The sequence below is a fragment of the Microtus ochrogaster genome, chromosome X, assembly GCF_000317375.1.
Source record: "Microtus ochrogaster isolate Prairie Vole_2 chromosome X, MicOch1.0, whole genome shotgun sequence".
NCBI classification, from domain to species: domain Eukaryota; kingdom Metazoa; phylum Chordata; class Mammalia; order Rodentia; family Cricetidae; genus Microtus; species Microtus ochrogaster.
In genome coordinates this window covers 13,194,615-13,220,716 of record NC_022026.1, presented here as the reverse complement: position 1 = coordinate 13,220,716, position 26,102 = coordinate 13,194,615, and the positions used below count along the sequence as shown (strand labels likewise).

Here is a 26,102-nt window from a genome sequence, read left to right as displayed (position 1 = left end):
AGCACCAGGGATTCAGACTCAGATCTTCATGTCAGGAAGTTCACTGCCTAAGCCATCCCACCAGTCCGTTTACCAGATCTCACATAGTATCCCTTTACTTATCTTACTAGAAAGTAGTAAATTAGCGTATTTGCTGCTGTTCTGTTGCTGTGATAAAGCACCAAGGCCCAGGCAACTTACAGGAGAAAGGGTTTACTTAGGCTCATGGGATAGGAATCTACCATGGAGGAAGGCACGGCAGCAGGCAGGTGTGGCAGCTGGGGTAGAAAGCTGAGAACATACATCTTGAACAGCAAGCATGAAACAGAATTAGTATCTAGAAATGTTGCCAGTCTTTTTAACTCTGAAAGCTGATTTCCGATAACATACATCTTCCAACAAGGCCATGCATCCTAAATATCCCCAAATAGTACTATCCACTGGAGATCAAGTGTTCAAACACCTGAAATCAATAGGGGGGCATTTCTCCTTCAAACTACTACAGTTAATTCCTGTTATATATTAGGTGTTCAGATGGTATTTATTAACTAGATAGTAGCTTGATCTTAATTTTAATTAGTTTTAAAAATATGTTCTTCTAGATCTCTTGGATGTCTAATACTAACTGTATAGTGAGTAAAAAAAGGAAACGAAGCTAGGTCGCCTCCAACATATCATTGCTCAGTGTTTTTATGCCGAGCTGAAGCATCTGTTTCAAAGTAGTCTTATTTTACTTTTGGTTTGTTTTGATATACAGATTCATTACATAGCCAGGATTGGCCCTCATCTTGTGTCAGTTTTCCTGCCTCAGTTTCCTCCCTCAAGAATTTTTAGAGAAAGAGAGAAAGTTGTGGGAGCTTACGTCCTATGATGAAACACTTGGCTTCCCTACCTGCCCACTTCTTATTTCTTGTTTTACCCCGGATCTCTTGGTTTCATTGGCCTTTCCTCTTTTAAAAGCCAGATTTATTTATTTTTTTTACTGTGTATATATATATATATATATATATATATATATGTACACATGCATTTTTTTATTGTGTGTCCGTATACATGTACACATGAGTGAGCGTGCATGCCCATTCACATGTGTGAAGAATGTGTTCTCTCTCTTCACCATTCAGTGTCCAGACTGAACTCACATTGTCAGTCTCAGTAGCAGGCACCTTTGCTTCGGATCCACCCTGCTGGCCCCTTCATTGGCCTTTCAAAGTCAGACCTCTACATATGCTCTGTTCCTACATGTGACCTCCAAAGCGACACAAATGGTGAAGTAAAGTCTCCCAGTCACACTCTGGTAATAAGTGAATTTATTTTACAGAGTGACAGAAAATTTATGAGCTCTGATTTATCAAGTTTTAATAGAAAAAATAAAAGTCTTTTGCCCTCCCTTCTTTCTTGGAAAGACGTGCCAAAAGGACAGGTATTTTTGATGTAAGAAATGTCTTTGAATTTTATTTTATTCTAAAATATTTACTTCATGTGTATAAATGTTTCCCCTACATGTATGTATGCGCAACATGTGCCTGTCATCCATGAAGGTGAGAAGTATCGAATTCTTTGGAACTGGAGGTATGGATGGTTGAAAGCCACAATATGGGGGCTAGGAATTGGACCTGAGACCTCTGCAAGAGCAACAAGTGTTCTTAACCTCATATGGAACCAGTTCTCTGTCCTCTGTTGGGCTTTGAGATTAGGAAAGAGCCAGCCTCTGAATGAAAAGACTTTAACAGGATGTGGCTAGGTGTCTAACTTAGTGGCTCCAGACGCTAGAGGTCAAATGCAATACAAGTTTAGGGAATCCTGCCGGATAATGATGAGTAGTGTTTGGGCTAAACCTTGGAACTGAAACATGATGGAGATCTAGGGTTCAGGTCCTAAGTAACCTTTTATAAAAGAGAACTGTAAAGCCACAAGAGAAAGAGAAGCTCGGTGAAGAAAGAAGAGCTCATGGGGCACACATTGATAGGATGAGGTCGTAAGAAATACTGGACTTGTTAGGGAGGAGTCATTTTGAGAATATTCTTGCATGCTACTGCCTCAGAATGACAAACATGCTTTTTTGTTTTCTTTGTTGTTAATATCCATTTACTTTTATTTTGTGTGTCTGAGTATTTTGCCTGTATGTAAAACATATATATATACACACAACACACACACACACACACAACATTCACACACACATATGCTCATAGAAACCAGAAGAGAGTGTTAGATCAACTCAAACTGGAGTTAGGGACAGTTTGTAAGCTGTCAGGAAAGTGTTGAGAACCGAACCCAGGTCCTGTGCAAGAGTAGCAAGTACTTTTAACTACTGAACCATCACCTTTTCAGCTCCTGATGTTTTTTAGAGATAGGGCCTCACTCTGTAGCTCATGTTGTTCTGGATGTCACTGTGTACCCCAGTAAAATGGACCTTGAGCCTGTGGTGATCTCCCCGCCTTTGTCTTCTGAGTTCTGGGATTATAAGCAGTATCTTCTATGCCGACCCTATGAGCTTGATCTTTGAGACAGTTTTAGGTTGGCTTTTGCTGGGTGACTGTTTGATCTGTAGATGCTAACTGAAACACTCTAACTAATGTTTCTGATATCTGAGTTCGTGAATGTCCACCTTCCAGTGTTTGGATGTTTTCCAAGGTAAAAAAAAATTGTTTTTTAATGAAATGTTGTAAAATTCATTCATTAATTAACAAATTAATTAATTAATGTCTGCTAGGCATTGCTGCCTCTGAAAAGGATGTATTTTTTTTAATTACACAGAGACAGAAATACAAAGTGGCAGAAGAATTGCTAAATGTGATCTCTAAATAAAGAGGGACTGGAAATATAGCTTAGTTGATAGCGTGCTTGCCTAGCATGCTGGCAGCCCTGGGTTTGCTTCCTAATATTGCACGAACCAGTGTAGTAACTCATACCTGTAATCTCAGCACATGTGAGATGAAGGAAGAAGGATCAGAAGTTCAAGCCCATCCTTAGCTACACAGTGAGGTCCAGGCCAGCCAGGGCTACGGAAGACTTTGTCTGTAAAAGAGAGAAAACAATAACTAATTTTGATGCAACATCCTTCCCACCCAGATAAACTAGAGTTGGAAGGACTTTGGATGTGTAGTTTATAGTCTTTAAAAATTGCAAGTTGCCTCTTGTTTCTGGGGGAGACATTTCGCCATATTTCACTGACCTCTGCCTCTGAATTGAAGCTGGTTTTAGAACACGGGTATGAATAAGTGAGTCCAGCTTGCATTTATTGTCACTTTACTGCTCTGTAATACAATAAGTAAAATATAGTCCATTTTAGCAAGGCAATGAAAACCCACAGACCCTTCCTTCTTCCCTTCTCTGTAATACTTAGGTCATGGTGCTTCTGGTGGGATTTAATGGAGTTTCTATGACCTGGGACCATATTTAATACATGATTCAAAAGATCCACAACCAGGTAGTCTGACGTGCCTCTGGTCACTTCCCAGTTACAGGGATTAATTGCTTAATTTTGCAGATAAATATTGGCATTTCTTGTTTTAGATAGCTGTTTATTGCAAAGCTGGAAGGTGATTGATCTTGTTTTTGTTGTTTCTTAAGTGATATATCTTTCTGAGTTTTTTTATTTTGTGGTGTTAGACATTGAGCCTTTGGACTTGGTATGTTGTGCAAGCGCTTGAAACACCAAGCTACATCCCTAACCTTCTCTCTGAGTTTATCGTACTTTTAGCAGTGCTTTTCCTTTGGTTGTGATTATCTATTGACAGGAACATCTAAACACGCAGTATGAATTTAAATGTCTATTGAGATCCTGCTGTGTGACAGGAACTCTTCTGGACATGGAAGGTCCATGGGAAACAGTTGCATTGGTGTCACGTGGCTTAGATTGTCGAAGTTGCCTGTCTGCATGTAAGGCTCTTGGAGAGACCATCTTCTTGATCAACCAGTGAGGGATTAGTCATAGTGGATTTCACATGGGTTGCCAGAGCAGTAGGTCAGTTTGAAAGACTCTATCACCCAATTGGAAACCCATGAGTAGTCTTCATACAGAGACAAAAAGAGATGGCGATTATGAAGAGCTGGCTTGCTGGTAGATCACGGGGGAGGGGAGCTCTGTTTCTCAGCATCACACATGTTCCAGAAGAGGCATAAAGGTTGGTACGTGGAGGACTTCGTGGAAACTGGCAGTAGCCCGCATCTATTTCTGTGTTCATGAACTTCGTCTCTCAGATTTGTGCAGACTTCATTTATTAGCCATATCCCCTGTACCTAGAATTTTAGGGGGGTGATTGCTTTGGCTATCTTTTAAGGCTCCAACCCAGTCATCTGAGGCCCCCACAAAAGCAGAGGCTTCAAACCCAACTCCGTTCCTCTCCAGATTGTTACAAGATTAAACACTGGACACTTTGGAGGAGATTCTCACTCTTCATATGTTTACCATGGTCCTCGAACCACAGAGTTCTAAAATCTACAGTACCGAGAATGTCTAGGCCCTTTTTCATCCTTTGAAAACAAGAGGGAAAGGTGTTGTGGATATTAGAAGTTTATTTAGGAGCACATGGCTAGGAACAATGAAGAACTGAAATATATTATTGGGTGGGTAAGCTCAGTGGAAAGATGTGCTTGTATCGAAGCTCAATAATCCCCACAGGGTGGGAGGAAAAAACTGAATCCCGCAGGTTTTCCTCTGATCTTCATATACTCTGAAATGAAGAAAAAGTAAAATTTAAACAGAAATACATGGTTAAATAAAATGTATTAGTAAAATAAAAAAGAAGCTGGTTTCCAAATTCTCACCTGTGAGCTATTGTTAATACAAACATTTCCCCATAGAAATAAGGCTTTGCATGTTGATTATGTTTCCTGGATGGCCCACAGAAGCTTGTTTAATACTTTATGCGGCTAAACTATAAAAACACACAGAGACTAAGAAGCAGGTGCAATGCTAAGTCTCCAGGAAAATGTGTTCTTCGTTCGGATTTAGAACACCCGGAAGTCAATCCTTTCTCTTAAGCAGGTGGTGGTAGGTGTTGGGGAGCCCACCTCAAGTTCTAACATAAAAACATTCCTGTGACTGAGGTATTGCCCTCTTCCTTCCCCAAAACTGGCAGCCACTGCGGCTCTGAAAAGGCGCTGGTGACTGGAGGAAGGGTAGTGGGAGGCTACAAGAGTGATTAGGTCCCCCATGCCCTTCATGTCCTTTCTCTTTCTCGTGGCTTTTCTCTGTTGCAGTGCCTTTGTAAAACCCCATGCCTTCCCACCCCAGATGCCTCAATCAGCTCTTGTCTCTTCTCTTTCCTAAACACTGAGCCCTCTGGTGAAGATTAGTCTCTAGTGTGGAGAATGGGGGATTTCCCTGAAGGCAGAACAAGAAAGAGTGAAGCCTTGGGCTGTCCTGCACTGATGCTGGCGAGGTCAACTTGGTGACTCGAGAGTGGGAACAGTGAGGAGTTAGGCTTGGGCCTTAGGTTTTTCCTAAAAGCAGTTTGGGGCTGAGCATCCTGCCTCAGGATTCTATGAGGTTCAAGTTCTCTAGGAGCCTGTGCTAGCCATATAAAGTGACTATATAGAGAACCACAGATGTTATGTAGGCACCTGTGTTACTCATATAAAGTGGATAGAGATCCACAGAGACAAGAGAACATACATGGTTAAACAAAGTGCCTGTAGACACAATCACAAGCCAAATGCCACTGTGCAGTGGCAGAACCATAGAGAAATATGAGTTTGGGTTTTTTTTTTTAAATATCAACTCATAAAATCTATTATGGCAGTTCCACGGACTCCCTTGCTTTATATATGTAACACATGCTAGGCAAGCAGTCTACCACCGAACGACATCCTTAGCCCTTTTCACTGTTTACTTTGAGGCAGTGTCTTATAAAGTTGCTTAGGCTGGCCTGGAAGTAATTCTGTAACCCAAGCAGGCCTTGAACTAGTGCTTTTTCTGCCCGAGGCTCTCAAGCATCTAGGATTTATAGGCCTGCTTCACGAGATCCCGTTCACTGTGCATATTTCGGTTAGAAGAGAATGCTCTTGCCATAATATAAGGATGCGATTTCCTGTCCACTTAGCAATTCATTTCAGCAAAAATGAAGACTTTAGCATTTGAGCTTATGCAGAGGCCTTTGGTGACGTCGGCTAGTGTGAATCCATTTTCTATACTCTAGCCTTGAGAATTGAATCAGATTTGAGACTGGAGAGATCTAGCTAAGATGTTGACTTTGACATTCTCTTTTCAGAACATGGATCAATAGGCTTGTCATTGCTGTATTGGTCAAGTTCGTCTCCTTTTCCAGATGTCAAAGTCACAGGAAATGGGTGTTGTTTTCCTAAGGTTCTTCCCATGGTCTAACAGTGCCAAAGTTGGTATTGGAGTCTAGGTCTCCAGACTCCCACACCTCTTTCCAACATACCTCATGTTGTTGCAAATATAGGCACAGGCAGGATCTTGTTCCCTAAATTGCTGAAATGCAGAGGAATGGAGGGAATCAAAGTCCGTGCATCAGGGTTTGCACTTTTAAGTTTGCCCCACGTCAATAGAATCAGTTATTAGGCCGGGTACAAATGCCATTACTGTATTCTAGCAGGTGGAACGCTAGTGGGTAATGAGTCTAATTTCTGAGCTAAGAGCATTATTTGTTGCTGACTGCTTTTAGCTGGAGCTGTGTGGCATTCTCACGGGTTGCAGAGCCAGAAGCAATGCCACCAGTGAAATATGACTAAGCAGCTCAGATTTGCTTTCTCGGTTGGACCATGTAATGCCATTTCCTTTCGAGTTCAGGGGTTAGCAGAGGCAGTGTGTTCCGCCGTGAGAATTAGAGAACGTGATTCAGGATGAGCTCAGTTAATTTCAGATTCTGTTTCATAAGACCAAGAAGAACAGGAAAGCACTGGGCTGGCCTGAAATATTTGGCATCTTTTCTTTAAACGGGCTAGAAATAGAAGCGGCGCATCTTTGTGGTTCCATTGGATCACTTGCTCTTCAGTTGATTAGATTCAAACAACAACAACAGCAACAACAACAACAACAACAACAGGAGTGATGGAGCCAACTGTGATCAATGTAAGCCTGAAAGTAACCTGAAATGGGAGTTGACTGGGTGCTATTGAAGCCACGGGGACATTAAAGGTATTGTTGACTCTGAAATCGAATGGAGGGTGTGTGGATTTCTTTCTTAATTGGGATGTAGCTGGCCTGCTGTGACTGCTTAACTCCGGTGCTTAATGCATGATAATGAGGAAATCAAGGGAGCCCAGGTGGCTTAGCTCATTGCTGGAGCCACAAACTGGATCCCCCCACTTTACTCAGCCTTACAAAGTGTGCACTGCTCTTCCTGACTTCTGGCAAATGCAGCATGAGTTGTGTTGGGAAATGGGAAGGGAATTAGACAGGGCCCCTTGGGAGTCAGTCTAGGAGGGAGGAGATTTTCATTGCCGCAGTGAGCTGAATTAGTCATTTTGGGGACTCTTACAAACTGTCTGCAGATGGTTCAGATGCTACTGGGGACTGAAGTAGCAAGGGATTTCTTCCGGTGCCAACCCACGGATGGCTTTTCTGTGTTTTCCTATGTCTCAAGGAAGCCTCAAGGGTATTCGCATGGCTGCAATGCCTGTCAGAGCAGCCAGTTGTAAATTTTTTTTATTTGAGGAAAGGCTTCATCTATCTCAGGCTGGTCTCAAGCTTGGTATGTTGTTGACGATGAACGTGGCCTTCTGATCCTTCTGCTTCGACTGCCTGACTATTGAGGTTACAGAAATGCCTTAAACACTCCTGTTTCACAGGATGTTAGCAGTCAAATTCAGGACTTCCTTTATACCAAGTAGGAAGGCACTCTTCCAAGTAAACTACACCCCCGATTTCTTATGTGTGTATTTTTATCGGTTCTATCACTTTCCTTGTCTGTGACTATACTCTTGATCTTAGTTTATTCATTTAAGGAAGTAAGGAAATAATTGTTCCCACATTGCAGGCTTGTTGGGAGAAACAAATACAATGAAAAAAATTAAATCTTATCCTCTGGTAATATCCAAATGTCATAACCTTATGACAAGGGAAATGATTTCTCATATTCATTCGTGGTTCTGGAGGGTAGAAAGCCCAAGATGAAGTTGCTAGTAGAGCCAGTAGCTGGGAAATACATGATCACAGTGTCTTGTATGGTGGAAATGGCAAAGCAGCTGTTTGGGCTCCTTTTATTTATTTACTTTTAAATTCTTTTTATTTTATGTGTGTTTTTGCCTGCGTGTATATCTTTGCACCATGTGTGTGCTTGATACCAGCGGAAGCTAGAAAGTGTTACATTCCCTGGATCTGGAGTATAGGTGGTTGTGAGCTGCCATGTGGGTGCTGTGAACTGAACTCTGGGCCTCTGGGAGAGCAGTCAGTGCTCTTAACCATTGAGCCACGGCCTCACTTTTATTTTTTTAATGAGGCTACTAATCCCATTCATGAAGAATTTGTGCTTGTTCATGACCTAATAAGTTCCCAATGTCCCCACTTCCAAACAGTACCACCTCAAAGGTTAAATTTCAGTGCATGAATTTGGGTGTCATAAACACTCAAATCATTGCAATATGTATTTACTCTCTAAGTCTCATGCCAGGCAGATGGCAGGGCCCAACAAATCAGTAATCATATTTATTTGATTAGTGAGGGGGAGAGTGGAGGGACATAGCTCAGTGAGTAGCCTAGCAGGCATGAAGCCCTGGATTTCTTCCCAGCACTGTATTGCACTTGCTGTAGAGGTCAGTGCCCATTATCCCCGTGCTCTGGAGGTGGAAGCAGGAACATCAGAGGTGGAAAGGTAGGTCCTTGGCGATAGGGAGTTTGTGGTCTAGCCTAGACTCTATGAGACCTTGCAGAAAGTGGGGAGAGGGTTAGTGAGGTACTAGAGAGTGCAACAGGGAATTAGAGGAATGCCTTCTAAGGTGCCTCTTTGCCTCCCATATTGAAATCGAGAGTGACTTCAAAAGAATCTATTTGTAAAATCATGGAAATGGTAACTTCTGCACAATTTACACTGGCAGATCCCCAAGATTTCAGAATTCACAACTGGTGTTTAGAAGATGGAAAATAGGTTTTGATGTTATTGTGGATTTCCAGAACGGAAAACATGTTGGAAAACGTGTAACAACTAAATGTCTTGTCTCATTTCATCTGCTGATATTGGAATGGAGTTTGGCTGGCTGTATGTGAATGTTCGGAGAAGAATCTCTAATGAGGTTTAGTGCCTGTCTTCCCTATTGCTTACCCACAGTAGAGTTTCGGTTGTTTGTAAACTTGAGCGGCATTTGCCCAGTTGCTGGAGGGCTACCTTGGGACTCTCTAGCAAGAATTCCAATTCTCTTTTCCCTGTCTGAGTCACAGAAGTGGTAAAATGAACGGATGGTGGGAGTCTTACTGTTCACCTGGCCTTCACAGATCTACATGAACTAAGTGCCTTCTTTCTGGACCAAAACAGGGATAAAGAAAGCTCAGCTGCGCAGAATCTTGATCACATACCAGACACTAAAGAGGCGAGCAGGTGTCTTACAGAGTACTACATGGTGATATCATCACACCTTTGTCATGAGTTGACTTGAACTTTGAAAAGTACTTACCTTTCCACAGGTCCCAGGGTTTGCGGATAGAAAGAGGGGTTAGTTTTCCATTTTGTGACATTAGGGAGAGATGTAATAGCTCAATCCCGTAATATCAACACTTGGCGGGGGGGGAGGGGGCTGGAGAATTACTGCACACAGTGAGTTACAGGCCAGCCAGACCTACATAGCTCTGTCTCAAAACCAAATCAAAGAAAAAGAACAAAAAAATTATAACAAAACAGTAGTGTTCTTCCTATTCCAGTGGCCTGTATAGTACCTCATTTCTCCTCGTTCTTCTTAACCCACTCCACCTTAAGGGACTCTCCCCCACTTTTTTCCAGGTGGTCTTTCCTCGTCTGTAAACAGGATCTCACACTTCCCATTTGCAGTATGCTCTAAATGGCTGGCAATGAATGGAAGTGATGTGCTCTCTCCAAATAATGTTTCCTTCTCTATAGGAGATCCAGGCCAAGTTCACGGAAGTGAGATCTAGAGTAGGATTCAATTTGGAGAGGCTGAGGCTGTAACTCAATTGGTCAAGTACTTGTCCAACATATAACAGGATGGTGGCACAAATTGCTAACCCCAACCCCTGAGAGGTAGAAGCACTAGGCTCAAAATTTCAAGATCCCCCTTGATGGCCAAGCATATTCAAGGTCAGTCTGTGCTGCATGCAACCCTATCTTTTAAAAAAAAAAAGTCGGTTTCCAGCTTAGGAATGTATGGTGTAGTGAAGGCTGTCTGTCGGGGTATCTGGTCCCCCAGATACTCTGAAACAATAATCCCTGTGCCTTGTTCTTCTTCTAATCCCCAACATTTTCTCAAAAGGGAACTGGGTGCAGCCCAGGCAGCTTCCTCATTTGAACAGACTCTAGTTGATGCATGTTTTATTTCACGATCAGTTCTATGTTCGAAAACTCAGTCAAGTACCAGGCTACTTTAAGAATCCCGGTGTTGCCATTTGCACGCAATCAACCTGGGTAAGGAACACAAGGGCAACAATTTCATCCCAGGTTTTATTCACATGTGTCTGTTCTCCTAGCATTTCATTTTGTTTTTCGATGTAGAGACTGTCCACTTTTTCTATATTGGTCTAACAGATATACCCATATGCACACGTATCAACAGTCCCACTGGCAACTAGAGGCTGAAAACAAAGAACTTCACAAACAGCCTTAGCTGGACGTGGTGGGTCACAAAGCAAAAGAAGACATAGGTGTAGGAAAGAGACTTGTGGGAGTGGACAATAGGAGTGTGAGAGGAAGACGAGAGGGAGAGAGTGATCTATGGCTGTGTGACATTGCAAAAGGAACACACTTAACACAAAGGAAACAAGTGACCCTGCCTGGTGACCATTTTGGCATAGATATCATGAACACTTTCCCACCGGGTCAGTCCTAGGGGAGATGGGCTGAGTCTGCAGGTAGGGATGCTGTTGCCACCATTGACTGCATTTTCTTCACCTCGGCTTTGGCACACGAAAATAGAACTCCTGTCAGTTTATGCCTGGAAAAGTGCGTTTTAAACATTTGGAATGAGTACCATTTAACTCTTCGCAAATATAATGGTACCCTTTCATTCAAAGTTTACCTCTGCTTATTTGTTTATTCTTTCTGTGTGTGTGAGTTTGCACACATGCTCCTATGGCCATTCAACAGAGGACAGTTTAAGGAACTGACGTTTTACTTCCACATGTAAATTCTGAGGCTCTAACTGAGGTTGTCAGACCTACTATGTAGGCTAGGTTGTCCTTGAACTTTTGGTGATGCTTCTGCTTCAGTTTGCTGAGTTCTGGGATTACTAGTGTGAGTCACCACGCCTGGTTTACATCTATGCTATTGGCTGACTACTTTGGATTGTTCCTGTGCTTGAGGTTACTAGCCTCAATATATATGTCCAAGATTATAAGATGCCCCAACCCATCTTAATATAGGGAATGCATTTTAAAACCAACATTTTATATTGTATTTTAAACAATAGGGCTTGTGAAATGACTCAGTGGTTAAAGTCACTTTCAGAGTTAACTCACCAGGATGGATAAAGTAGGTGAGAACCGATTTATTTCCAAAAGTTGTCTTATAACACACACACAGACACAGACACACACACACACACACACACACACACACACACACACACAAACGAACACACAAAAAGACATCAATAGGTAATTGGCACTTTTAGGAGGAATAGTAACCTATCAGAATGTTGGCAAAAACTGGCAATGTGGATTTTTATTTTTAGGCAGGTCTCACTCGAGCCCAGACTGACCTGGAGCTCACTCTGCAGCCCTGGCTGGCCTCAAATTCATGGCAGTCTTCCTGCCTCAGCTTTCCAAGTGTGGTAAGTACAGATCTGATCCATCATGCCCGGCCAAAGTGCCAGAAAGGCCTGGAGCCAGAGCTGCAAAAGTCACTCAAAGCCGGGAAGAACTCAAAAGCTTGGGCAGATGGGGAGTCAGATCCTCTCAGTTCACAGATGAGAAGGGCAAGATCAATCAGAGAAGAAAATGGGAAGTGAGGGTGCAGAGCAAGAGGCAGGTCGGGACAGAAGTTCTGCAATGTGGCATTGGGATCCTAAGCGGTTGAGCAGCACCAGGGAGGAAGGGGAGGAGAGAGAGGGACTTGTGACAGCACCAGTAGTGAGGACCGGGAGCAAAAGGGAAAGCAGAAAGCCCCACCTCCTTATCTGTAGACTTCTGGGGCCATTGTTGGGCAGGGACTGGAACCTGTGTAAATGCGCTTTCTGTAAGTAGCTGAGGAGCGTCATGTGTTCAGGTCAGGAGCATGGGGCTGTGTATGTGCTGTGGACTTCCTGGTGGGCACTTCCTCCTTGGCTTGTCTTTCATATCCCAATACTGTCTTGTTCTGACTCACTGATGGCTGCCACATGCCATTAGGCCCCTCAGCCACTGGGCTGGGTTCTCCAGACGGCAGGCAGAGGTTTGCATTTTGTCTTGGACATACTTTTCCCTCTTGAGAACTTGAGGTAGGGGCCTTTCGACAGTTTCTCTTGTTGAGTTGATTGCTTACAATATCTTACAGTTTCAAATTTCCTTTTTAATAGGTTTTTGAGCCCGATGACCTTTATTCAGGGGCCAATTTCTCCAAGGTTCTGAGCACTCTTTTAGCTGTCAACAAAGCAACAGAAGGTAAGGCCTGCTGGTGATTTATGGTCCATGTTTCTAGACGCTAACTATGGCCACAGTTGTTCATATGGTACAAATTTCTTCCCTTCCCCCAAATAAATCTAAACAAATGTAAAGTACTTCAATTTTTAATAACTTAAATGTTCTTATCACAGAATAACAAGAAAAATACATGCCTATCAAGCCTACATATTGCATTCTTATATCCTTAATACAACAATAAGAACCAAAAAGGGACTTCATGCAAAGCTTTTGGATTGCCAATTAAGTATAACAAGACGGAAAACAAAAAGGGAAAGACCAGTTCCTCCTTTAAAAAAAATAAGGTTTACAAAATACAGCCATCACTTCCCTTTCTCCGCCAGAGATATTTTTCTTCTGGTTTTCCATAGGTTGTGAAAAAGATCTTTTCAGTAGTTCTACACATTGAATGAAACCTCAGATTCCCCATGAATGAAAAGAGTAGTTATTTAAACATTTCTTATCCACTGAATTGGAGGTCATTAAGTATAAGCAGAATAAAGAGGAAGCTGATATAACTATACTAGAAACCCTTTTCTGTGGCATCATGTCTTAACAAGAGTTCAAAGGCTTTGAGCCCTTTCCATGGGTCTGGGCTGCCTCAACAGCTCCAAGTGATCTCATTCAATCTCTGGAACACCTTTGGAGGCCATGGTGATGGTGAAGTCCCCATTATAGATGAGGAATGCCAGCCCACAGTTACCCAACTAGAAAACAAATGACTAATCCAGATTCGAACCCACACATAACCGTCCAGAGCCCTTACGCCAAACATGAATTCTGCCACTGAATGGTTGAAGAGCCAAAAGACTGTGTGCCCAGCACTGCCAGGTGCCATAGAGGAAGTAGAAGATATGGCCCTGCCCTTGAGAAAATTACCATCTATTTATGGAGACTCAACTTATCCACGTGAAACAATTAGAGAACACGAGCAGACAATATAATCAAGTGCCAAGTAGGATGGCGCAACTAGGAAGCCATCGAGTAATTATAGTTTTACCCCCAAAGAGCTGTAGATAATAGCAAGATGTAGAAAAATACTTCTCCGAAGTTGTTCTTTTGCTATTTGGGAAAAAAAAATGTTTTTGAGCTATTGCGAGGCGTATAGCAGAGAGTACAGCTAATTCAAGTAGCTATATTTAACACATGACAAGTATCCAGTTCTGGAAAGGGAGGGTGGTACAATTCTAACATTATGCCACACAAATTATACGTTCCTTTGCCAAACTCTTCTTGCAAGTTTTACAGTCTCTTCGCTTACCACAGATATTTATAAAAATACAAGGAGGTGAAAGTTAAAACCCACAGCCTCAAGGAAATGACTTGGATACTGAGCCTGTCGCCTAGGGAATGTTTGGGCTTTAGACTTTTGCAGTTTATATCTTTTAAAAATAAGTGGAGAGGAAAAGGAGCCTCATTTGAATTTGTCAAGAAGCCAGCCTCTCCCTTTAATACACACTCAGCATACTGAAAACCCCCAGCTCAGCTCTGGCCCGATCGAATTTCACAAAGAATCAAGCAAGAGAAGGCTCCCGTGTTTGGTTTTACAAAGCGATTCTAGGATTAAGATCGCATCTGTCTCAAATCCACCCTTCTCCCTCATTCTGATTCTACACCCCACCCCGACACACCAGGGAGACTCTATGTTATGTGGGCCATGCATATTTTTACATGTAAGCAAAGAACCCCTATGTTATGGGCCAGCAAACAAAGAGAGAAATTTGAAATATTTCAAAAGTAATAAGAGCCACAAACAGCTGTTTGGCACCCGATATAGGTCTGCCTTGGATAACAGGGCATACTGTGACAACTGGTTCAGGAGGGAAGAGTTGTAGGGAAATGGGTTAGGAGAAAATGTGGTTCTGTCGCTGTTTTTCATTATACTGGACAGCAGTGGCCAGTAAGGTTAAGAAGAAAAAACTTGGCCAGTGAAAGGAAGAAAAAAAAGGGAGGGGGAGCCTGAAAGACATAGCCTGTTCAGAATGATAGAAGTCCCAGAGCTGCTCAGATGGCTTTGACAATGTCCTGGGAAGGAGCTTCTCATGTTGTCGGTGGTTTGCTGCCGTGAGTGGTTGTTTTACCATGTCTTTTCCTTTTTTCACAGATCAGCTATCAGAAAGACCATGTGGACGGTCGTCTTCTCTTAGCGCTACTGCTACCAACAGTGCCCCACCAAACCCACAGACAACAGTTCCCAGCACCACTCCAGCGCAGCAAAGTCAGGCAAAGGCAGTGGTAAGTGAAGTCCCCTCTCCCTGCACCCTTTGTTTTAAAATCTGTCACATCAGATCAGCATCCCAGATGTATTTCCGTATGTAGTGAGGTAGATATTGTTTGTTTGGTGTGTCACTAGACGGACGAGGTACTGAGTGAAAGCCAGTTCAAACTGGAATGCCAGGCTAAAGCAGGTAGGAGGGGCTCCTGGGTCTGGAACTCAGGGTTGAAGCTTAGCTCTGTTGTTTATGAAGCTTCAGCTAGTCACTTTACTGGAAATGTTATGCAAATGTCTGTCATTATGACTGCTCTTGATGGCACTTCGCTGTTCCTTTCCCTGACCCATGACCTTATTAGAATGTGTTATTACCTGGGACCCACTAGCAATCAAAAAGTATTTGTTATTGTTCTGGTCTTGACTGCAATCTTTTTTCTTTGAATTCATATTGAGCAAGACCCAAGTGTAACTGGACCTGGTGGAACAAACCTGCATTCCCAGCACTCTGGAAGCTGAGGCAGGAGCATCACTGCTAGTTTGAGGTTAACCTGGCCTACATAGTCCACTCAAGACCTGGGTCTCAAAAGAAGATCCACTTTTAAATATCAGCCCATGATAATTCTCTATACTGGACCTCCTAATTGCCTTTGCATTTGGTCGTAGACGCTTTGATTTGGGAGGAATGCCATTGTCTGTTCTTTCATTCTTGTCCCAAGTGACTGGCTCACTGTAGGCCACCCCAACCTGTTACTTCCAGAGCATCTGAACAAGTAGTTCTTATCCTTTTGGAGATCACACCTTCCTCCTTCTCCTTTTGACACAGGCTCTCATATTCACCCAGCCTGGCATAAAACTTGCTATGTCTTGGAGGTAGAATGACCTTGAACTTCAGGTTCTCTTGCCTCTACCTCCCAAGTGCTAGGATTACCAGCGTGTGCAATCATACTTGGCCTATACAATGCTGTGGATTGAACCAGGGCTTCTAAATAAGCACTCTGTCCCTTAAGTTATAGCCCAGCTGTGCCAACAGATCCTTTGGAGAAGCCGATGAAAGCTATGGCACCGTAGTCTTTGGCCCCTCTTACGTTGCATATAAAAGCTTGTGTGCATAAACTAGTATGAGCAAGGAAAACTTTGTTGAGCTTATCAGATTCTCATAAGGATCTGTAACTCTCGGAAGTTAAACCCAGAACTTCTTATTTATGTAATTGTGGGCGTTTTGAGGCAGTCTCACGTAGCTCAGGCTCACCTTGAACTCGACGTGTAGCTGAGGATAACCTTGAACTCCTGAGCTTCCTCCCTTCAAATCCTAAGTGCTAGGATCACAGATGTGTGCCTTCCCCTACCGAGCCTAACTGCGACATCTGATCTTTACTTTTGATTTAAGGCCAGCCTAGTTGAGATTTGTGAGTAAGCGAGAGAGGGGAGTGGTTTTTATAAGGGTAGTTTAGCGGCTAACGTTGGGACCAGATTTTATGCTGGAGAGAAGCAGGATGGAACGGTATATTAAGTTCGCTCTAGTAGCTGCTACAGTTAAGCAGCCACATTTAGAAAACCGATGAAAGAAAAGGGAACTGAAAGCTGTGAGTCCCTCGAAAATGTCCACTCTGACTAACGCAAGTTTGATTTTAAAATTTTCTATTGTTATTATTACTGCTGCTGTTGTTGTGTGTGTATGTTCATGTATATAGTGCAGGTGCATGTGGAGATCAGGAAAGAACATTTGGAAGTTAGTTCATTTTCCCCTTCCACCAGGGGCTCCTGGGGTGAAACGTGGGCCATCATTCCCCAAGACCTTCCAGACGCTTGCATAGGGGCTATTAATCTCTCCCGAGACCTACTTAGACACTCCTAAATTCAAAACAGAGGCTAAGCTAGGCACGATATCATATAGCCGCAATCCCAGCACTTAGGAGACTGAGAGGCAGGAGGATTGCTGTGAGTCCTGCCCAGGCTACTTAGCGAGTTCCAGGCCAGCCTGAGCTAATGTGAGAGATTGTCCTGGAAAAAAAAAAAAGAACAAAATAAATAAACAAATAAAATAAATAAGTGAGATAGGTCTGCGGTTTTACTCTTTTTAAATGGAAAAAGATATGCTTTAAGGGTATAGGTGTTTTGCCTGTATGTATGTCTGTGTGCCACTTACAAAAGTGCCCAAGAAGACCAGAAAAGCGCAATGATTTCCCTAGAACTCGAGTAGTTACAGATGGTTGTGTGCTGCCATGTGGGTGCTAGGACCTGAACCCAGTTCCTCTGTAAGAGCAGCCAGCATTCTTAACTGCTGAGGCATTTCCCTAGAGCCCTGGGGTTATGGCCTTGGTCACTCCACTTTGCTGACATCTACATAATTTCTGTGCAAGCCTCAATTAGACGGGCACTTCATCTGGTGTGGCTTTTGTTTCTCTAGGAAATGACGGAAAATGGAAGTCACCAGTTGATAGTAAAGGCAAGATTCAACTTCAAGCAGACTAATGAAGATGAACTGTCAGTGTGTAAAGGCGACATCATTTATGTCACTCGAGTTGAAGAAGGAGGCTGGTGGGAAGGCACATTAAATGGGAGAACAGGATGGTTCCCTAGTAATTATGTCCGAGAAATTAAACCCAGTGGTGAGTAAAGCTTTTGCCAAGTCTTCTTATGTGCAACACTTGTTCCTTCTTGGTGTTCTTACTGAAAATGTTTTAGTTTAAATTACTTAACAGAAACAGTTGATACTTGTGTGTGTCCAAAATAAGACTAGGACAGAACCGGGAATAGTTACATGTGTCGAAACAAAGTTGTATTTAGACTATGTAAAAACCAAATAAGCAAAGGAATCCACCGTTCAGACCACTGTTGTACTATAAGTACGTGCCTTTCTGTTTACCCATTCTAGCCGAGTGCACAGGGCAGAGTCCTTCCTGCTCCTCCGAGAATCACCATGGCAGAATACAATAACAAGAGAAGTTGAGAGCTCACTTCCCTTTTTAGCTCTACAGCCTTTAAGCAGACCAAAGGCTTACTGCCTCAGAGATGTGTGAGAGAGATAACGGGCTCAGGCAGAAAGCTGCCTGGCTGACCGCATTAGGAACAAGATTGTCCTTAGCTTATTGTACACCAGGAATTGCTTTCCCCTTTTCTGAATAATGAACACACGATTGACTTTAATTGCTCTTTAGAAGTCTTTCTTAGAGGCGTTTTTTTGGGTAACTTATTTGTCCTTCTTAAATAAGAAGGCAGATTCTCCTTGAAATACTAAGCAGAAATGAGCAGAGTATTATGGTATACATCTGGATTCCTAGCTCTGGGGAAATGGTGGTGGGTGGATTAAGAGTTTAAGCTGGACTGGGTCTGAAAAAGCCTGGGATAAAACCGGACTCACTGAACATAGCGGACAATGAGGACTGCTGAGAACTCAAGAACAATGGCACTGGGTTTTGATCCTACTGCACGTACTGGCTTTGTGGGAGCCTAGGCAGTTTGGATGCTCACCTTACTAGACCTGGAAGGAGGTGGGAGGTCCTTGGACTCCCCACAGGGCAGGGAACCAGGCTGATGAGAGAGGGGGAGTTGGTTGGGGGAGGGGGAGGGATACGGGAGGCGGTGGCGGGGAAGAGACAGAAATCTTTAATAAATAAATAAATTAAAAATAAATATAATAAAATTCCTCTGAATACAAAAAAAAGAAGAAACAAAAAAAAAGAGTTTAAGGTCATTTTACCTGTAAAAGAAGTTCTAGGCCAATGTGGGCTACATCATACCTTGTCTCAAATAAAGCCAAACAGCAACAGAATTCAGTAGGACCCTTTCACAGTCAGTCTGGTAAAGAATGTGTTAGTGCAGATGAAAGTGCTGTTATTCCATCTTTTCACTTTTCAAAGATATTTACCTAAGGGCTCTTTTCAATAGTTTGATGCTCCTCGTATGGTCTCTTCTTTGTTTTTCCGTTAAGGCTTCATAATTGATGGGGCCGGTGGGTGGTTCAGAGAGTAGGGGTGCTTCCTGCCAAGCCTGACATGAGTTAGATCCCCACGGCACGAGATAGGAGAGAGCCCAACTCCCAAAAGTTTTTCTCTGACCCCCATATATGCACCACAGGTCATGCCCCCTAGAATAAATGAATGAATGAATAAATAAATACATTTTAATTTAAGAAATGACAATGGGGGGCCAGTGAGATGCTCACTGGGTGAAGGTGTCTGCTGCACAGCCAAGCACTGGTCGCCCGAGTCTGATCTCTAGAACCTATGGAAAAGTGAAGGAGAGAACCAGCCCCACAAAGCAGTCCTTTGAGCTCGGTATGTGTGCCATGGCCAGAGTGCCCTCCCCCACGCACACATCATTCTCACACGGACACAACGCATTTTTACGTTGACACATTTAATTAGTAAAAATATAGACTCACTCTAAATAAAACAAAATATTGCAGAAGTATAGTACAGATAATGAAAGTTCCTCCTTCTCCCTGCACAGCTGGCCCCAGATAATCATCACTTAGAGGGCTTTCCTTAGAAGTTCTTAAGATGAAATTCAGTTGTTCAGCTTTCTGTGTTCTGGGATGGGGGAGGGGAGCATCTCATTGAACGGAACTTGTTTCCTAGAGGACTTACAAATATTTGTTTGTATGGACTTTTCATCAGTTTTTGTTATGCTGGGTATGGACCCCAGCTCCTAATACATGCTGGGCATGGACCCCAGCTCCTAATACATGCTGGGCATGGACCCCAGCTCCTAATACATGCTGGGCAAGAGCTTTATTTACCTCTGATCTAGAGTCTCAGTCCTCAGCATTTTTATTTGCTGGGAATTGAGACCTTTTTAAGCTCTGGAAGTATTTTCACAGGCTCTGCCTGGAATTTCCTTGGTTTTGATTATTTTTACAGCTGACCTTCACTCCCTGCCGTAGCCTTCCTTTGACATAATCCGGTTGTCAGGACCCCTAAACCATTTTCCAGATTTACACCGACGTTCCCTGGCGTGGTGTCCTCATCTGCAAAACTAAAAGAAACGACTTTGATTGCCTTGCCTAGAAATTCCAAGCACTGCTTAAAGGGTAGAGAAGTGCACAGCGTGACTCTCACTTTGACGTCTTATAGCAATGTGCCTAATCTTTTATGGACAAGCCTAGGCCTTGCTCTCCCTTCCCTTTGGGTTTTTCTTGGGGTTCTCTGGTTTAAGACTCAGATTAGCAAACTGTAGTCTGACTTGAGCAGTTAGGGGATCCCAAGAAACAGCCTGCTGTGGAGAGTAGGTGTGGTTTCAGAGTCCAAGGAGTTTGTGAGGCCAGGAAGTTCCCGGATCTGATGTATGTGGAACAGCATCTCTCATGAGGTTCCTTGTCACCGCTTTCTCGACATCCCCTCTGCTGTTCTCGTCACTACTGTAATCTAGCCTCAACTCGGTAATCAGGGCAGTTCATTAACAATGTAACCCAAATCATGGCCCTTCCCAGAAGTATCAAAGCCTAGGTCACCACAGTAGTGCTGTCCCAACTTTGTCCCTAGGTGATCTCATTCCACTTTATGCACACTGGGCTGTTGGCCTTCCTGCCTGTCCAGCCATTGGCAATGTTCTCAGATTTCTGCACTGCTGCTTGCCTTGTGACCTCCAGGTCTGCTCTCTTGAACACGTAGTAGCAGTGTCTTCCTGAGTCACCCAGGACAGAGGTGAATTCTTTCCCTGTTGCATCCACCCGTTTCTCTGTCCTGCTTCTCTCTTTGCTCGCTTCTTTTCTTCCCCTAATATCCTATATTATTTCTTTACTCATTTATTGCCCACATTTTACCTTTAAAATATAAATACTACAAAACCAGAGATCCTCCTCTGCTTTATTTATGCTTGTTAAATATTGGTAAGATGTCTGGGTGTGATGGCTCATGCCTATAATTTGGGGAGTGAGACAGGATGCTTGCCCATGAGCTCCAGGCCAGCCTGGACTACAAAGTGAGATCCTGTCTCAAAAAATCAAGACTTAAACAAAATAAAAACGTTTATGGGTTAAATATGGTCAAAGTACATGACTTCCATTATGTGTATATATAGCCTAATATGTATATACACATAATGTACAATGAATATAAACAAAAAAACCCAGTCTCAGAAAAAGATCATATTGTAAAATGAAAGAATATTGTGAGTTAGGTGATAAAATTGCATTCATCTTGTTCACTGAGTACCTGTTATCCACTTGGGGTGTCCCTAAACAATATTGCCCAAAGACTCTGCCCATAGGACCTTCTTAGCTTTATGTGCTTAGCTTACAGTAGCAGCATGTGGCACAACAGACAATGCAGACAAAGGTCTAAACAAGAGGCTACTGGGGCAACAAAGAAACAATTTGATTAGCAATATGCTAAGTTGAGGGCAAGTCCTGGAACTGGGTTCTGAAGATTTGACGATGGTTCTGCCTGGTGGGAGGTTAGAGAGAGTGAATTAGAGAACGCTTATAGGGAGGCAGAGAGTAGCAGGCAGGATGATTTTCCTTGGTCATGAAATACATGGAAAATGCCAGGCCCTTGAGCTAGAGCTCTATGAAGATGGGAATGGCAATGTCAAGTTGCTTTTGATTTTTTCACTGACATATTTAAACATTAATTTATAAAGGCAATATACAAATGAAAGAAAGAAAATGAGCCCCGAAGGGAGTGGCACTAATAGGAGGTGTGGCCTTGTGGGAGGAAAGGAGTCATTACATATATACATATACATATATGTAGATTCTATATGTAAAAAAGTATGCAATATTTTCTTTCTCCCCCACAACACCCTTGTTCTCATCTGTCCTGTCTTAGTCACTGTTCTATTGCTGTGAAGAGAAACCATGACCAAGGCAACTCTTCTTTTAAAAAGTATTTAATTGGGGGCTTGTTTACTGTTTCAGAGGTTTAGTCCATCGTCATCTTGGTGGGGAAGCATGGTGGTATACTGGCAGGCTCTGAGAGCTACACCCTGATCTGCAGGCAGAGAGAAAGGGAGACTGGGCCTGGCATGGACTTTGGAAACCTCAAAGCCTACCCCAAGTGGTGCACTTCCTTCAACAAAGTCATGCCTATTCCAACAAGGACACACTTTCTAGTCCTTCTAACCTTGTCAAAGATTTTCACTCCCTGTTGACCAAGTATTCAATTTTGAGCCTATGGGCAGACATTCTTATTCAAACCACCATATTCTCTTAAGCCTTAGTAACTCTTCCCTCCCCTTACAGCTATCTTTCCACTCTCACGCCCCACATATATAATCTGTATTCTGTGTAGTTGGACTTTCTTGGCCCACTAGCCCCCTAAACAATGACACATACAACTTGTTATTAATTATGAAAGCTTTGCCTTTAGTTTAGGCTTGTTCTCAGTTAGCTCTTATAACCTGCTTCTATTACTCTACATGCTACCACGTGACTTATTTTAAACCTCTCTTCTGTTTTGTGTGTCTGACTTCCTCCATGTCTCGCTGGCATCTCTTCTTCTCTCTTCCTGGAAGTCGCATCCATTCTCCCCTGCTTAGCTATTGGCCATTCCACTCTTTATTAAACCAATCAGAAGATACCTTAGGCAGAGACACAACTTTACAGTATACAAAAAGATAATCCCACAACAATTCTGTGTATGACAAAACCTGTAATATTTGTCTTTCTAAGTTTGGTTTATTTTGCTTAACTTTATAATCTATAGTTCTATCCATTTTCCTGAAAATAACTATTTTATTATACTTTTTCTTTTAAACCTAGTCACACATAGGCCTAGCTAGCCTTGAATCCACTATGTAGGATGCGATGACCCAGAGCTTCTGATATTTCTGCCTGCATCTTTTAAGTACTGGGATTGCAGGCTGGTGTTGCCATACCTTGTTTTTGTGATGCTGGGAATGGAACCCAGAACCTCATATATATTATGCAAGCACTCTACCAACTTATCTATATTCCAAAGCCCCAGTTGGATTCTTCTTTACACCAGAAGAAAACTCTTCAATGTGAAGTTGAAGCAGAGGATCGTATGTGCTTTGGGAGATGGCTGGATTTCAGAGGAGTGGTGGCTCAGGATTCTGCCTTGTACCTGGCAATGGAGATAGTGAGAGAGAGTGAGAGACAGAAAAGTACATGGATGCAGAGGTTGCTCAAACAGAACTAAAGAGCGTGAGCATGAGGACAAGGGAAGAGACAAGGAGAATCCAAATCGAGAGGTTCAACCTGATGGAGAACTTCTTAAAGGAATGTGTCATCATCCATCTGACTGCTCAACAAAGATTTGTTTCCCATGATTAGCTTATTAATTCTTGTCCTGAACACTGGTGGGACAGAAAAGCATAAGAATGATTCTTATCTCATTGGCTTTCGGATTAGTGGGAGAAGATATCATTGCAATATAGTATGTTTAGTGATTTAGCTAACTACATGAAGTAATGGATACTAGTGATAAGAGGGGTATATAACCCAACCATTTGGAGTAAAGGGGAAAACTACTCATGTTTGTATATTCTTTTTATTATTTCCCTTCCCTTCCCTTTTCTTCCCTTCCCTTCTCTTCCCTTTCCTTCCTTTTCCTTCTTTTCCCTTCTCTTCTTTCCCCTTCCCTTTCTTCTTTCCTTTCTTTTCTCTCCTCCCTTTCTTCCTCCTCTCTTCATCTCTTCTTTGTCTCCTCTCCTTTCCCCTCTCCTCTCTATCCCTTCCTGTTACTCTCCCCTCTTTCTCCTCAACTTCACTACATAAAGTTAGATGACCTTAAATTATTGCGCCTCCGGCCTCCACATCCAGTTGCAAGTGAAGTTAAAATTTTAGGAATGACACCCTTGGAAGAAAGATTAAAGTAGTTCTTTAGGCACATTGAATAGTTCCTGTTACAGTGATTTTTTTTTATAAAGAGAGTAAACCTGGCTCCTGAATCTCAGTGGTCTTCTGTCTTACTTTGGAATCTCCTCTTCTTCAAGTGGTCAATTCTCTTTCTGTTTTACTTCCATATTGTTATCTAGCTAAGGAGGCTCTCCCCAGATGCCAAGTGAATAAGACCACCCAATCTCAGACATTCAGCTTCCAGAATTATGAGATAAGGAAACCTATCTTTTACAGGCACTTAGCTATAAATATTTTTGCTATAGTGACAGATGATGGAGTGATAAATTGCTGGATTCCATTCAGAGAAAAGATAGAAGAAAGGTGTGTATACGTATGTGTGTGTGTTGGGTGTTGGGAGGTATTAGTACTGACAATGAGTGAGCTTTGGACCAATATCAAAGTTTAGCCTGGTGTAAATGAAGGTATTAAGTATTTTGTTAGGAAAGTTAGATGAGCAATAAAGTTTTGTTGATTTGAATTCTTTTCTACCCAAACTCTTTCTAGTTCTACCAAATTTACCTAGAATGTCACCAGAGGACATGCTGAATTCATTGTATTCAATGATTGTGGATAGCTGCCTTTTTATAAATTTCTTTCCATGAATTTTTTGCTGATATGTAAGCTTAGGAAGCAAGACTAGTCTTCAGAGAGGGTGAAAATGACTTATAGATTGATTCAAAGATGAAATGAGCATTCCATAGACACATTTTAAACCCCAGTACTGAACAATCTCTTTAATCTTTCCATGAACTTGAATCAGGAGTGGAACTGAAGAACTTGGGAAATCTCTATCTTTCCTCCAATTGGGTCAAAGGTATAGCCATATGGTCACTTGGACAGTCAGTAATTCTGACAAATTCACACACCTAGCCTGGGAGGTGAGACATACAACCTAATACTCAGAGTATTTTTGTAATGTCATATAATGACGAAGCAAGCCCAGGGACATATAACCCTACCCCTGCAGAGGGTTGTGCCAGGGGAGTGCTATGCAGTTTCCATCTCTTGAGACTGTCATTCACAAGAACACTTAGTGCTATGGTAAATTTGTCTTCGGGGAGTGGCATATTAAGTTCTAGATTCCACTGTAGGTCTGGGGCAGATATTACTGTGCTCAGAGGCACAGAGGCAGTGTTTTCCCCTGCTCTTTGAGAGAAGTGTAGCACAAAGAACAACCCACAAGATATTATAGAAAGGCAAGAAATTGAGTAGTTGAGTCTCCCTGTCTCTGTCTCTCTCTTATACACACAGAGAGACACAGAGGAGAGAGAGTGAGCTTTCAGCACGTCCTTGAGGTTAAAGATGTAGTGAATCTTTTAATCTTGATGATAAGAACGTCTCACCGAGAGGATAGAACTTCAGCATCAGTGACATCCAGAAGCCACAATTGGGGTGGAGAGATGGCTCATGGTTAAAAGTACTCACTGCTATTTCTGAGGACCTGGGTTCAATTTCCAGCATCCACTTGGAGGCTCACAGCTGTCTGTAAACTCTTGTTCCAGGGGCTCCAACACCTTGTACTGGCCTTTGCAGAAACCAGGCCTGTACATAGTTTGTGCACACATATGCAGGCAAAACACTCCTTCATATAAACTGAAAATAAATAAAAGATGTATGTGTAACCTGAGGTTTCTCTCCCATCCACCAGTTCCCAAATAACCACTCGGAGACTTAATATTACTTATAAATGCTTAGGCGATGGTTCAGGCTTATTACTAGTTAGATCTTACATTTAAATTTACCCATATTTTCAAATCTATGCTTTGCCATGTGGTTCATGGCTTGTTACCCCATTTATTTATTTATTTATTTATTTTTAATTGAGAAAAGGAAAAAAAAAGTTTCCACCTCCTCCCAGCCTCCCATTTCTCTCCCCCTCCTCCCACCCTTCTCCCCTCCCCTTCCTCCTCTCCCCCTCCCTCTCCAGTCCAAAGAGCAGTCAGGGTTCCCTGCCCTGTGGAAAGTCCAAGATCCTCCCTCCTCCGTCCATGTCTAGGAAGGTGAACATCCAAACTGGCTAGGATCCCACAAAGCCAGAACATGAAGTAGGATCAAAACCCAGTGCCATTGTCCTTGGCTTCTCATCATCCCTCATTGTTCGCCATGCTCAGAGAGTCCAGTTTTATCCCATGCTTTTTCAGTTATAGTCCAGCTGGCCTTGGTGAGCTCCCAATAGATCACCCCACTGTCTCAGTGGGTGGGTGCACCCCTCGTGGTCCTGACTTCCTTACTCATCTTCTCCCTCCTTCCGCTCCTCATTGGGACCTTGGGATCTCAGTTCAGTGCTCCAGTGTGGGTCTCTGCCTCTATCTCCATCCATCACCAGATGAAGATTCTATGGTGATGTGCAAGATATTCGTCAGTATTGCTATAGGATA

At 42.7% G+C, this 26,102-nt stretch overlaps 1 protein-coding gene across 1 annotated transcript in view; it reads left to right on the top strand.

The window, feature by feature from the left end:
• The window catches only part of Arhgef6 (Rac/Cdc42 guanine nucleotide exchange factor 6), a 122,749-nt gene that overhangs the window by 21,338 nt on the left and 75,309 nt on the right, over positions 1-26,102 (top strand). Inside the window, 3 exon segments of the mRNA XM_013350503.2 lie at positions 12,607-12,691; positions 14,814-14,944; positions 17,329-17,530. Of these exon segments, the coding sequence (XP_013205957.2) occupies positions 12,607-12,691; positions 14,814-14,944; positions 17,329-17,530 (418 nt within the window).